Below are 14470 nucleotides of genomic sequence, written 5' to 3' on the forward strand. Positions count from 1 at the left end.
ACAGATTCAAACTGCCACAATGACATGCAACGTGTACATGTAACGGTTTCAAGTCTTAACCACCTTTAAACCATCAAATCCCAGCAGGGTTCAGTAGCTATGGATGCTGGCACACTGCTGCCCTTCCCACAGTGACCAACTGGTGTCACTACTGCTGTTTTCTTTCCCTAATGACGCCTTTAAACGTCAATTAGGCGTCTAATTAGCAACACCTGGTGTATTCAACTGTATTGAAACAGTGAGTCCGCGTGTGCCTTTAAGGGTAAGCTGTCAAAGACTCCACCCAATGACCAGGAGCGTTCAAACATAGAAGAGCCCGCCCATCGTGAACTCAATCGGCCCCTGACCGAACACCCAACAGTGTTCTACACCTGGGTTTGACCCTGGGGAGGTACAGAAGTATATCATTGCTGGTCTACACTGCAGGAGGGAAATGTGGGCTCGCCTGCACCGACAACCTGTGACCTCTCATTCAATGTGCCACGTTTAACCCACGCTGCTCGTTGCTTTACCTTGTGCGAGTGCTTTGGACTCGAAGATCTGCAGCTCCTGTAGTAAACACGTCCTCTCCTTGGGGTGAAGGCGGTAAATAAACTCTTTGGCCCTGGTGGGGGAGTTCAGAGGCTCCAGGGGCTCGTTTCTCCCGTGTGTTCCCATCCAGCAGCTCGGAGCGTGTCGCGCAGTCCCCGCCGCCTTCGGTAACTTACGGAGAGCCGGGCGGAAAGCTCTCTGCAGGCAAATCCTTAACATGGTGCCGAAAAGAGCGACTCCTCCAGTCTTTAAGACACAAAGTACTTCTCTGAAGGGTCCTTCTTCGCTTCGCTTTCACGTCTCTCGGGGAGAAGTTGGCCGTCCGTCGGTCCTTCTCGCTCGCTCGTGTTTAATGGTGATAAAATGTGCTTTTAAGAGCAGTTTCTGTAAAACTTTGGTCAAATTTCAAACGGCCGTACATGTCCTCTTTCCCCGCTGTCTGCCGAGGCAGCCGTCTCATGATCTTTTATGACTCGGTGGTCAGGAGTTTGGCACATGAAGTTCAAGCTAAAAGGCGAACAAGACAGCCGCAGTTACACTTCCGCTGGTGGCTTTCAAAATAAAATAATGGCATCCGGTCAAAACTTTTTTTCCCTGTCGTAATATTAAAACTTGTGCAGCAGCCAGGAGTGTTTCTAAGTTGGTTATCAGCGAAAATATCGAGGAAGCGGACAGGTGAAGGTAGTCTTTACGGACGAACAATGTAAACTATTCAGGCAGGAGTCTCTGCGGTCTGAGATGTTTGCAGACGACTTTGGAAACGACCTGGAGAGGATGTTTACAGGATGACAGTAAGACGTGTATGATGCAGGGTTTGGAGGTGGTGGCCACAAGAGGAGGGCCACCTAGATGATGTCCTAAAGCAGCTGAAAGTAGAAGAATTATTGATCCATGAATAACTTCCATGTTGCTGCTGGAGGGAATCTTACTTAGTTATATGACGACGCGTAGCTTTATCAGAAATAATACAGCGTCATATAATAGATTTCTTAGTATATTGCATATAAAACAATAATAAAACGAAACCAGTTCCTCACCTTCTCACCTCCAAGTCATCTATAAATACTTCGGTTCATCGGCCTGTCAGTTCAGATGGGGCTCGTGTTTGTGTGTGCACATCGGTAGCGTGGCCGAGCGGTCCAAGGCGCTGGATTAAGGCTCCAGTCTCTTCGGGGGCGTGGGTTCGAATCCCACCGCTGCCAAGAATAATTTTTGGGTTGGCTGCTCAGTGAGTGGAAACAAAAACGTTATCCACTGGTGGGAACGTTCGTGGTTCATATTGTGACCCCACCAACCTGCGTGGTCTCACACGTGTTTTGTGCAAGAAAAACGTTTTCAGGACAAATAGTATAACAGCACCACCTTGTGGTCCAATGACTCAACTGCATGTGGGCACACTTCTCTGCACCTAAACTTCTACAGTCCTTCATTTAATGAAGTTATGCTCTATTAGGCAACGTAGGCAAGACTCCGGGTTCTGTCTGGTGTCTAAATCCAATCGAGAATCTGCAGCAAGATCTGAAATCATTATTAGATTTTTCTAAAGCCCTCATCAAACTAAATATAAAAATGGGACAGCAGAATGCTGGAGAAGATGTGGATCAGAAGAGGCACATCATTCCCATATCTTTTGGGACTGCCCTAACTTAAATAATTACTGGCTGGGAATTCATGAGACTCTGTGTGAGGTTTTTAAGATAAAATTTGATATTAAATTTGTAAATTTGTACTTGGGCCTGGTTGCTGGCTCGGTCCGGGGAGGGGACACAAAGCTCTTACAAGAGCTATTAGCAGCCAGCAAAAAATTAATAACCAGAAAGTGTCAAATCCAACTCCACCAACACTTGATTGGTTTAAGGTAGTTTTTGAAATATTTAAAATGGAAAAGTCGACATTCTTTTTAAAAATTCCAAAAGACAAATTCTACAAAATATGGAATAAATGGATTAGCTTTGTTTCCCCCATCCGCCCTGAATTTAGGTAAGACCAGCTCTGAATTGGTGTATCTCCCATGTACTGTACAATGTCAGGTTGACCCTCAACTTCATAATTTGTACCTAATATACTTTATGTAAATAAGTTAAACATGCTGGATTATGTAAACACTGTCAAGCACCGAGATCACTTTTTGTTACCTGAATGTAAAACAAAAGGACTAAGAAAAAGTCTTTTTTTTTTCCCGACTAAATAATATCAGTGCACTTTATTGTAACAGGTCATTTTTTTTTCAATAAAAATATAATAATAATAAAAAAATTAGATTATGCTCTACTGTGTTTATGAAGAAGTCACTTAAAGGCATCATCAGTCCAGATGCAATATCAAAGATGATTTTATTTACATAAATCTCTTTTTTAAAACGAAAGGCAAAATGAACAGCTTCCACCTTTTAAAAAGCTTTCAGAACAATCAAACTGATAATCAAAGTCCTTCATTACTGAAACAAAAAGCACAGCTTTCTAATCAAATTAGACCCAACACTTCCTCATATGTCATATCCTCTTATCGAGCAAGAATTCAATGGATTCCTTGCAGCTTTTTTTTTTTTTTTTAAAACAGCACAGAGCACAAGTTTGTAGTCAAAGCCTTCAAAACGTTTGGGCTGTGGAAGTCTACACATCATAATACTCGTGGAGTTGTGCTTGAAAGCCAGTTTTAATACAGTTTCACATTAAAGATCTCTGTAGTCGCTGAGGGAGCCGAGTCAGCCGGGGCTTCGTTTTGGACCAGTAGTTTAAATTTTTAGATCAGCAGGTATAAACCTCAGGAAAATAAAAACATTTTCTTATTTTAAACAAATTTTTAACAACATGATCGCACACTGCCTTCAGAGGTTGCACGTCTGGATCGTTTCCAGTTTCTTTCTTCCAGCCTTGCAGCCTGTGGCTGCTAACACAGTTTTAGCCTTTAAAAAAGTGCCGTCCTTGTAGCTCGGACACAACAAGGATCTGTACCAGTGATTAGAAAGAAAATGTGCATTTAGTGAATGATAAAACCACCAGTGTGGGAACAGAAATTCCATCCAACTCGTTTAAATTTTTCCCTTAAGAAATGCAAAACAACTGGCACCACCTATATTTTTATGACCGTTACTGAACATAGCAATCATTTCACCAAATACATTTTTGGACTCTAGCTCTTCAGATGTGCTTTCCACCACACCTTCACACTCTTATTAACCGCTCCCAGGTCTGAAACAAGCTTTTAGCCAACGTCAACACTGATTTCTTAAAAGAATGATGTAGAAAGTAGCGTCAAGGGGAAACGTGTGCACATGTTTGTTTCATTAAATGTACAATAACGTACACAAATCTAAGCAAGGTCACACAAGAGACCAGTAGTAAGTAATGACAGAGGTATATCAGTGATTACAGTAGGATGTCACCTTTACAAAAAAAAAAAGAAAAAAAAAAAGAGACACCTCTCAGTTTTCTCTGGTCGGTGCAGAGCTGATGGGGAACTGCTTCGCTCTCCTGCTTCATTCACAAATCCTCGGTTTGCATTTAAGGACAAAAACAAAAGCTGAGCGAGTTCACCACAAACCTGAGCTGTGATCAGTCTGCAAGTCGGAGATTTTAACACACAGGAAACTAATCAAACACATTTAACGTCACCGAGGTGAAAGATGCCAACTTTGATGGGGATCCATCGTCTATTCAAATAAAAACAGCTGAATCAGTCGTGACCGTTTGTGCTCACAGCTTTTCTAAAAACTCAAATCCAGCAGAATGACTAGAGCTCAAAATCTGTTGAAATCGCTCCTCAGTTGTGTCGTTAATAAACACTCCAGCATCTTTCCCTGCAGCACACCACGAGGGAACACGAACCAAATTATTAAGACACCATCTTATCACATTACAAGTCGGCAGGCACACAAACGACCACGCTCACCTTTACACACACACACACACACACACACACACACACACACACACACACATCAGGGCTGCATATTAAGTGCATTTATGTTCAGAGACTCCCACCATAACTTAAATTTCAGCAGGCTCCCCACTTACGCCCCCCCGTGCACCTCTGATCCACTCGGCATGGTTTGTACTTTCAGACCTTTTACAGTTTCTCTATTTTAACCACGAACCTTTAACTAGTGCAGAGAGAAAACTCCATTTTCAAACGGACAACTTTCACACTATGAACCATCAGTGTGGATGAGGTCTCTGAAGCAGCACATCAGATCCAGTAGCCTCATTGTTTTGGACTACTGATCGGTGCTGGTGGTGGATTTGTCCACCAAGGTCAAACCGCCTGTCTATGCAAAGCTCTCCTGTAATGCCGTGAGAGTCCGTGGCACAAACCACCTTCACTAAAACGTCATCATCCACCGCCCACCCTACTAGCCAGATTAGCCTCCCTGTAACTTTTTCCATGACATCAGTCCAACCGTTATCTGAAGGAGGGTTGTGGTAGGAGCCGGCTAAGCAGACATCCTCCTCACCAGAAACACTTTACAATTCTGTTTATAGGTCTGCTGTAATGGGTCCTCGTACCTGGGCGTGTCTGAAAAACCTCTGAAGGGAGGAGTCCAGGAGGCATTCTGACCAGACGCCTGAACCACCTCAGCTGCCTCAGCCTGAGATGAACGAGCAGCGGCTTTACTCTGCAGTTACAACTTAGATTAAATACAGATGCATGCGCTTCACTTAAGATAAGAAACTCAAAAGGTTTTGAGACCCTGTGCCATAACCTGACATGCACCTCCCTAGAAATACATCAACGCAGCTCACAATGACAGGGACTGGCTGCTCAGCACTGCCATTTCCTCCTATCTGTGACGGCTTCTGCTGCCAACAGAATACATGAATCACACATAAGGCTAAGCCCAGCCAGCCTACCCACTACAAATGTAAGAGAGGCACGTGTATTCTTGACCTTCCTGTTTTGGTCATGGCCACAGGGTGAGGGTTGTAGCATCATGGACTGGTAAATCTAAAAGCCTCCAGCTCAGCTCTCCCCTCCCTTCCTTAAAATGAAATTTAAGTCATGGTTTTGACAAACTGGAGGAAATGCAACAGGCAACCCAGAGTGGTCAGAACAGGAGAGACCAGATAGCAATGAAAAAAAAACAAAAAACAGACAATCTGAAAGCTTTCTAGAGGTGCACAAAACAAGGATCCCGAAGGAGGAGCTCAGCTAAATTTCAAACCAGATAAGTTTTTATGCTCATAAGTGACAAAGTCTAAAGAAAGAAAATAACGTGCAGCTTTGTTTCTTTTCTCCATTTGGAACAAAACACTTCTACCACCATCTCCAACAAGGCAGAATCTGCTGCTGCAGATAGTCTCAGGTTTATTTGTATTATAAACGTTCTGATTGGCATCAGGGAATAAACTGTGCAAAGTCAGCTGTGCCCACATAGCAAGATTTCTATCAGGATCTCGATACTCCGGAGATACTGTCGAATAAAAAGAGTAGTTGGGAGTTTTTTGGTCTGTCATACAGCTTCAACACACACACACACACACACACACACACACACACACACACACACACACACACACACACACACACACACACACACACACACACACACACACACACACACACACACACACACACACACAGAACGAGAGCAGCAGTTACTCTTTCCACGAGCCCTTGTAGAGTAAAACTCAAAAACGTAAAGAAACTAACAAGAGAAAGACATCCCTGACATTTTTCAAGAGCAAATTAAGATGCTTAAGATGTCTTTTATCATTTCTTAACTTAAATATAATAAAGATAGATGTTTATTTATCTATAGCTCTTCTGTCGTCAGTCCTCTGTGGAGTCTGTGTCATCATTGATATAGTCTTCTTCTACCAGCGCGCTGCCGTTCTGAGTCCCCCACTCGTCTTCATCATACTCTATGCTGTCATTGTCCTCCAGCAGATCGTGGTCCAGCGCCGCCGCTCCTCCTGCGGCCTGCGCGCCAACTGCCACTCCGTTGGCCTGCAGTTCTGCAGCCGGCTGTCCTCGCTGATTATCCCCCGGTGCCGGTGGGCCCGCAGCGGCGGCATCCTGCTGCGGAGCGTAGCCCCCGTTGTTATTGGAAAAGGCGGCTCTGTCTCTACTCTCCTCCTCAACGTAAACTTTCTGGTGGCACATGGGGCACGTGTCCTGGATGTAGAGCCACTTCCTCAGGCACAGTGCATGGAAGTAGTGGTGGCAGGGCGTGAGGCGGGCTGAGGTGGCGAACTCCTGATAACAGATTGCGCACACGTCCTCGATGTTCCTCAGCTGGTCACCGCGCACCTCCGGCAGGGAGTTGATCTTCTTGACGGCAGTGCGGCGGTTGATGAACGTTTTCCAGCCGTTCTTGGCCTGCAGGTAGATGTTAAAGTAAGCGTGCAGGCACATCATGCAGGCGCGGATCTTGCTGCCCGTCTCGAACATCATGGTGTAGGCGCCATTTCCGAACATGATGACGCCGAACAGGAACTCGATGATGTTGCCCGTGGAGCGCACGTAGTAGACGTAGTCATCCAGCTTCTCCCACAGGACATTGGAGAATCCGTCAACCATGAAGAGGCCGTAGACGGTCAAAGACACAACCACCTGGAGAGCAGGAAGCAGAAACGAGAGCTGAATTTAATCAGCAGAGATCAAAGCAGACGAGTGAACGGTTTCAGCTCCTGACAGGGAGTGAGCACGCCAACGGGAAGTTTGACAAACTCTCCTTTAAATTCTTCTCTGTGTGTGTGTGTGTTCATGCTTCACTGCATGCTCCAAGTTAATTTGAGAAAGAACAAAAATATCCTGCATGCTGTTGATCGCCTGAACTCACAATTCATGTTTTAGTTGAAGTTTGTACATCTTTACTTAAATTGTTGTTCTTTAAAGTTTACTCCCTGAATAATGAACATTCACAAACGTAAAAATGCAACAGCCATACATCCTCTGTGACACGGAGCTGAAGCTGACCTCTGGTGACAGCTGGAATGTTTTTGGACCCTAAGCTTGAAGTAAACAGTCTAAAAATGTGTCGCCGCTCTCCTTCAGAACAGTTTGGATTCGACACCCACAAACTCGCCATTCCTCAGCGGGTCCCCAGGCTAATTTTAGTCAAGTGAGCATGCCCAGAATATCGAATGTAGGAGCCTGGTTCCATGTTCTTATAGTTACATTTGTCTCTAAGCAGTAGAAACACTAACTTACAAGTACTTTATATGCAAACTCACAACACTTAAGAATTTACAAACAGTATCTGTGGTTCCTTGTCCACCTCTCTGACTCAGTTTTACTGTTGTTGCTGACAAAGCCTGGCCCTCACCTCAGCTCTCCCCTCACCTGTCGAGGAGTGAGTTTGGGTTTTTAGAGACGTGCTGCAAAGGAAAAGTGGTGCGTTGGATTTAGCACAAAACACAAAGCGAGAGCATAACTGTGAAAAGGAATCCAGACAAGTAATCATTTAATCCTGATTATTTCTTGTTTTCATAAATGCTGGAAGCCATAAGTGTAATTGAACATAAATACTAATTAACTGTAGGCACAGACTATAAACTCAATAAGCAGAATACTATCAGTCTCCACTCAATCCCACGTTGACAAACAGACAACAGAATCCTTACTGACTCCTTTGTAGGGCTAAATCATGCTCTTATATGCACATCAATCAGGTCATTATTGTTACACATTTGATTATTTAAGTCACAAGTTTGATTACTCTTGATCTCTTGACTAACACAACACACAAAAATCTCAGACTGAAAACGGTGGGAGACATTGGACGTCATCAATTCCAGTCAAAGATAAATTGTTTGCGCTCACCTTGAGGCAGAGCTCAACACAGAAGGCCGTGACGGCAAAGAGCCAGGTGTTGAGGACGTAGTGATGCCAGAGGGCGTAGCTGAGCACCACGGGGAGTACAAAGAGCGCCAGGGACACCAGCAGGACGGGGAAATGCCGCCGAAAAGAGGAGACATGGGAAGCGCTGAGAGACATGAGGACGGGGTCAGTCATGCCGTGAATGAAGTGCAGGATGGCGGTCAGCAGAAGGCACATGTTCCGGCTTAGGCGGACCTGTGGATCAAAACCAAGACTAAGTTACGTGTACGAAGTTGTTCTGTTATAACCACGGGAATACAGGATTACAAGAAGAACAGTGAACTCTGCTACTGTGTGCAAATGTCATTTATAGTATAAATGATTAAACATGTTTTGGTAGTTTAGAGGGCAACATAACAATTCACAAAGAGACTAAAACAGGGGTGGGCAACTCCAGGCCTCAGGGGCCGGTATCCTGCAGGTTTTAGATGCGTCCTTGATCCGACACAGCTGATTCAAATGGTTAAATGACCTCAACATGTCCTGAAGTTCTCCAGAGGCTTGGTAACGAACAAATCATGTGATTCAGGTATGTTGACCCAGGGTGAGATCTAAAACCTGCAGGACACCGGCCCTCGAGGCCTGGAGTTGCCCACCCCCGGGCTAAAACACCAAAAAAAATGAGAGAAAAACAGTTTGCCGGCTGCTTTGACGGTGTAAATTGGAAGCACGAATCCGAAACGTACCAGACGTTCCTCAGGTTCCAGGCTGCTGAGGCCAGTCTGAAGAGCCAGGATGAAAAACAGGACAGGAGCCACAAAGCCCAACCGCTTGTCCTCCTCCTCAGTCGAACCTGAAGGTTCAAATTAAGAAAGCGCTCAACTCCAGAAGCATCCAAACAATTACATGAAGGGCAAATCAGGAAGGCTTTTACACCTGCTAGCACTCCAACTAACAATCTCAGTCATACCTATGAAAGCCAGGATGCTGAGACCCAGGTAATGTGCAACAGAGGAGATAACAGCACTCATCCCCAGCACAGTGAGCGTGGAGTCGCAGCCGGAGATGATCAGGTTACTCGTGAGATCCCAGAACACATCCCAGCTCAGCAGGTAACCCTGAAAACGGTGCAGTCACACAGGTACGCGCGTCACCTTTACTCATAATCCCTTTTAGCTTCAGTTCAGACTCTGCAGTCTTTTTAGGTGAGACTTTATTATTAACAGCAACACAGAACACGAAGAAGCAGCTTCAGTAGAAATGAGGTTGTTAAAGAATTATGACCTTGTTATTAGGGGTGCAACGATACTCGTATCGATATTGAACCGTTCGATACAGTGCTTTTGGTTCGGTACGCATATGTATCGAACAATACAAAATTTTCAATTTATTTTATCAACTTTTCTTCTGACGATGCTGTCTGTGTTGAGCGCTCAGTGGATCTGCGCTCGACAGTGCAGCCTAGGCAGAATAGTCGAACGCAGATTCACTGAGCGCAGGGCAAGCTAGTAGGGCTGGGCGATATGGCCTAAAATTCATATCGCGATATAATTTGATGCATGTGCGGTAACGATATATATCACGATATATTCTTTTCTTCTGTATAACGTATTTTCCACACTATAAGGCACACTTAAAATCCTTTAATTTTCTCAAAAATCGAGTGTGCCTTATGTATGAATTCTGGTTGTGCTTACTGACCTCGAACCGATTTGGGCAGAAATCTGTTAAAAAATGTTTTAGTACAACTTTGGTAAGCCGCACTGCTTGATGGATTCTCAGAGCATTACGGCTGCCGTAGTGAGGAGCTTCGCGGAGTAATCTGGGTCCAAAACTCCGCCTCTTCAGCTCCCAAAGTCAAACGAATACTGAGAGTTAAAAACTGTCTAAATTCTTTCGTCTTTAATTAAATCATCAGCGTTGTTGCTTTACCAGGTGTAACAATTAAGTTTAACATCCATGAAAACAGAATTTATTACATTTAACGGAGTTAGAAGTTAACAGGAAGTTAGCTCGTTAGCTCGCTAGATTCCACCTAAACATGTTGTGCTACGTGATTGCTAGCGAAACAGCTATGTTAGCATAACATTAGCACAGTGAAGCTGGAGGATGAACGCCAACTGTTTTCCACTCATTAAAAGTTAACTTCAGGGATTCTGGTGGTCAGGGACAAATGCAATTGCATAGCAGGATGCTATACACGGGCCAAACATCAGTCAGGGGAACAACTGAGATTATTCATCCACAATACAAGGTTAGTTATTAATATACTGCAACAACATGGGAATAGAACAGCTGCGGGAGAATTCAACATTAATGAATCAATGTTACGGAAGTGGAGGAAGCGCAGTTTTTGGCTTTCCCCTTATTTGAAAAGTGCTTCATCTCTTTGCTGTGACTGTCGCCCGTCATAATTTGCAGATGATAATGGTTTTAGCCGCTGCGATGCTTTCGACCAAAACAGGAGCAGCTTGATGACATCATCAACATGCGCTATCGCAATAGAGGGATATAGTCAAAATCTCTATCGTTGGCCAAATTTATATTGTTTCTATTGTATATCGTTTATATCGCCCACCCCTACAAGCTAGCAAGACGGAAGTTAAGCTCTCGTTGCAACATGGCAAATTGAACCTCCCCCACCCTCATTCAGATCTGGCCTTTGGAACCATTTTGGTCTTCATATGAAGTATGACTCTGAAGGTAAGCGCGTCATGGACTAAAGTAAAACAGTATGTTGGATGTCCCACGCAATGCTCAATTACATTGGTGGGAACTACTGCGTTAGCGCAGTTTGCTCGTGAACGTGTTGACGTCGTCCAGCCCCATGCACGGGGCGATCCGCGGTAGCTCGTTAACGGAGATTTGCCGTGTTGTGGCGTTAACGTCATTTCAGATTAACGCTGACAGCACTAGTGGGAACACAACGAATATGACTGCACATTTACGCCGACATCATCCTCGTGCAAAGACAAGTGGAAGCAGACAAAAACAACAAGCACGCATGCTACAAACTTTACCCGAGTCATTTAGACAGCCGTTAGCACAGGATTCTCCTTATGGGGACCTGATATGTTTAATATGCTGCTGAGAATATAGCCCAGAAGAAGCGTCTAGTATAGCTTTTATTTTGGAAAGAGCCATTTCTCTGTAATAAACTCTTTTCCAAAGATGAGTGATTTCTCCATCAGATAGATTAATTTTTTTATTACTTTGTTGTTTCAGCAACATTAAATTTAAAAACTGTACTTTTGAGTTAAAATATATATTTATAATTTTAATAAATGACAAATTAAAAAAGCATGAACATTTTTGTATCGAAAAAATATCGAACCGTGACTTTTGTGTATCGTTGCAGCCCTACTTGTTATGTAGTGTGCATCATTTTTAACTGCTCCTCAGACATCAGACACTGTTTATAAATTATTAAAAGAATATTTCACATTGAAATTTGTGCATTAATATATCTGTAAAACACTGCAAAGAGCTAATGAGCCGGCTGGACTTTACTTGGCTACAGAACACAGGAAACCTGTAGAGGTCACCTACATACATTTTAGGCTTTCAGAGATATTTTTAAAAACACAGGAGCTCATTTTTAGATATAATTACAGAAATCCAACAGGGGCGCCTGGGGCTGCAAAAGGAAAACTTCTTTCCCCAAACAAATATATGACTTTTGTAAACATTATGATATGTCAAAGACTCTGAATAAGGTCATTAACCAAATATCAATTCATTGTGGCTAACAGCTTGTTAGCTTACCTTGCTTATGAAGTGACCATCATATAGCAAACATGTCCTGGAAGTGAAGTTTTTTTTATCTAAAAAGCAATTACCTGTGCATCAGAGCTCCCATCTGCAGCTCCACCTGTGGCATCTCCGCTCTCTCTCCCCACCACCTGCACCACGTAAACCAGTATCAGTGCCTGGACTGTTACCCGGGTCAGCCAGAACACTCGAAGCACATCAGGGAACCTGATCCTCTTCCACGTGTCTTCCAGCAGCAGCTGGAGTCCATAGATCCTGTACATGTGCCGTACGAGCAGGTAGACGTACCGGCATGAATAGTAGAACCATTTGAGCCTCGTGGCGAGGCAAACGGCTGTGCTGAGAGCCAGCACCAGGCCCGAGAACATTGCCACCAGATGCCTGACATCTGCAGGAAGTTCAATCATCAGCCCCCACAGAGGAATCATGATGTCCAGGACCACCAGCGCAGCAAACACCGACTGGAGGTTAAGCAAGAACACATAGCCAATCCCAAAGACGAGCTGGACGGCGGCCATGCCCAGCCACAGCGTCGGCCCGTTTCTAGGCAGCAACCTGAAGCCCAACGCTGCTTTGTAGTAGGCGTTGTAGAAGTCCATGTGGGAGGTGGCATAGTAGTTTATGAGGACTGCTGCCATGCCAAGGAGGACAGCAAAGAATAGAGTGTAGAACTTAAACAAGGCTTTCTGAGAAAGCAGCAGCACCACAGTGGAGATGAGGACACCTGGAACACACCGGAGAAGCAGTCAGAAAGACAGGAAAGGCAAATATTTCTCACTGCAAACTGAACAAATGTCAAATGTCAGCTAACTGTAGCTTCCAAGTTTGTCTGATTATAGTGAGTATTTAGATCAATCTTTGTGAGAAAACAACAGATGCAGCACATTAAAGAATTTTGGAGCAAAATAATCAGCATAGAGTTGAGTAATCCTGATAAGTAAAAGGCTGAACAAGCAACATACATAATATAACAAAAATAGAAAAACAAATAAGAACAAAAACAAACAAAGAAATGCCTTTCACAGTCCATGTAATGCTACGTGCGCATTTGATAACACTATGATAAACTGATCGTACATACTGTAGAGGACCTCAACCAACCTGAGCCTTACTGCTTTAATATAAAGTTGTTCAAACATCTGGCACTATGGAGTCTCTGTTCCTGTACTAAACATAAAGAAACACGGCTACAGAAGCAAACCCAACAGCTACTCTCACTCCCTGTCCATCCAAACCCAGAGCTCTTGGCTAACACTTTCAGATGGCCCGAGCTGCTCAAAGGTCTGCAAACTGGAAAACTGAGGTACATAACCTGTTTGTTGACTCAACACAGAGAAGCTTTACTCTGTCACAGTGATGAAAACGAGGAGCTGTTATGAATTACGGTGTGTAGAGGAAACTCAAATTTAGTCAGGCTACAGACTTATTCTATCAATAAATAAAAAGTGAAACAGATTTTTGTTAGTAGCAGCTCTGGTTATTACACAACACTAGTCCAGAATGTAATTCCCCTGTCCGAAAATATGACACGTGCCAAGACATACAAATGATGTGCATAAAGTGGGACACCAGGTCAACACACGTTGATATAAAGTCACAGGTACAGAGTTCAGACCAGAGAGCAGCTCTCTGGGTACAGTTAGAGGAGAAGAAGCGAGCTTTGTCAGGAAGAAGGACCTGAATATGATCCATCTGGGTCCAAGGTGCCTCTGAGGCCATCCGTGACACCACAAATCACACTTGTGACAACACACCTTGACGTTAGCCAGCTAGTTAGCTTGCGAGCTGATGGCGCCAAAGCAGAGTAAATTAGGGTCGAGGTGAAGCAGTTAAGCAGCGTGTCAGATGGATCTGCCCTGTGTAAATGTTATTGCTGGTCGCTTAATCGGCTTTAGCCTGTCTGACAGGTGACACAGCTCCACACAGCCGACTAATGTCACGGCTAACGCGGCTAGCTCGTTGTTGTTGAGGGAAACTTAAGCGCTCCTTCATGTTAAAAATACTTACCCATGACTCTGACAAACACCTTCCCCGTCGCCCCGGCCCAGCCCGAGCCAGGGTCGTAGTAAGAGTTAAAAATGGCGTCGATAATAAAAATACATGGAACTCGCAGAGCCACATCCAGCACCACCAAGGCCTGCTGGCCTATCCGGGCTTGGGTGGACGCCATACGGCTTTAGCGGAGGGCTTTTTACAGTCCTGTTGGGACCCAGCTATCCATGTAACGCTGAAATACGTGACGAGTCACCCGGCAGCCGTCCTTCGTCTTCAGTTTCGCTTTGCCCAACGTTTACTTGGCAGCTGGAAGCCTGCATCTGTCCGCCATGTTCGTCCACCTCAACCTCCTGTTGCTTCTCCGGGTTACAGCCGGCAGCCGGTAAACTTCACGCCCCCATCAGACCCGGCG

At 44.5% G+C, this 14470-nt stretch overlaps 2 protein-coding genes and 1 non-coding gene across 5 annotated transcripts in view; 1 reads left to right on the forward strand and 2 right to left on the reverse strand.

The window, feature by feature from the left end:
- Positions 1 to 1077, reverse strand: part of tmem65 (transmembrane protein 65) — a 41379-nt gene extending 40302 nt beyond the window's left edge. Inside the window, exon 1 of the mRNA XM_085396318.1 lies at positions 513 to 1077. Coding sequence (XP_085252444.1) covers positions 513 to 750 — 238 coding nt within the window. The 5' untranslated portion in view covers positions 751 to 1077. The remainder of the gene's footprint in view (positions 1 to 512) is intronic.
- A 574-nt stretch (positions 1078 to 1651) lies between these two features.
- On the forward strand, positions 1652 to 1733 carry trnal-aag (transfer RNA leucine (anticodon AAG)). Its single transcript has one exon. It is a non-coding gene; the product is annotated as a tRNA-Leu (tRNA).
- Positions 1734 to 2842: 1109 nt separating this feature from the next.
- Positions 2843 to 14421, reverse strand: LOC146643083 (E3 ubiquitin-protein ligase RNF139-like). 3 transcript variants are annotated; one of them, XR_014909351.1, is made up of 7 exons: positions 14071 to 14421; positions 12132 to 12787; positions 9263 to 9410; positions 9039 to 9145; positions 8296 to 8547; positions 6066 to 7083; positions 2843 to 5988 (listed from the first exon to the last, which is right to left on the reverse strand). XR_014909351.1 is itself a non-coding variant. In XM_085396513.1 (6 exons), exons 1-6 carry the CDS (start codon positions 14231 to 14233, stop codon positions 6301 to 6303), a joined length of 2109 nt encoding a protein of 702 aa, XP_085252639.1. In that variant the 5' UTR covers positions 14234 to 14421; the 3' UTR covers positions 2843 to 6300. The 3 variants fall into 3 exon arrangements, 1 of the variants encoding a protein (XP_085252639.1); XR_014909350.1 differs by having other exon boundaries at positions 6062 to 7083; XM_085396513.1 differs by having other exon boundaries at positions 2843 to 7083.
- Positions 14422 to 14470: the final 49 nt, after the last annotated feature.

The sequence above is a fragment of the Rhamphochromis longiceps genome, linkage group LG22 (assembly GCF_057381845.1).
Source record: "Rhamphochromis longiceps isolate RC_006_pf linkage group LG22, R_longiceps_female_GT1.1, whole genome shotgun sequence".
Lineage (NCBI taxonomy): Eukaryota > Metazoa > Chordata > Actinopteri > Cichliformes > Cichlidae > Rhamphochromis > Rhamphochromis longiceps.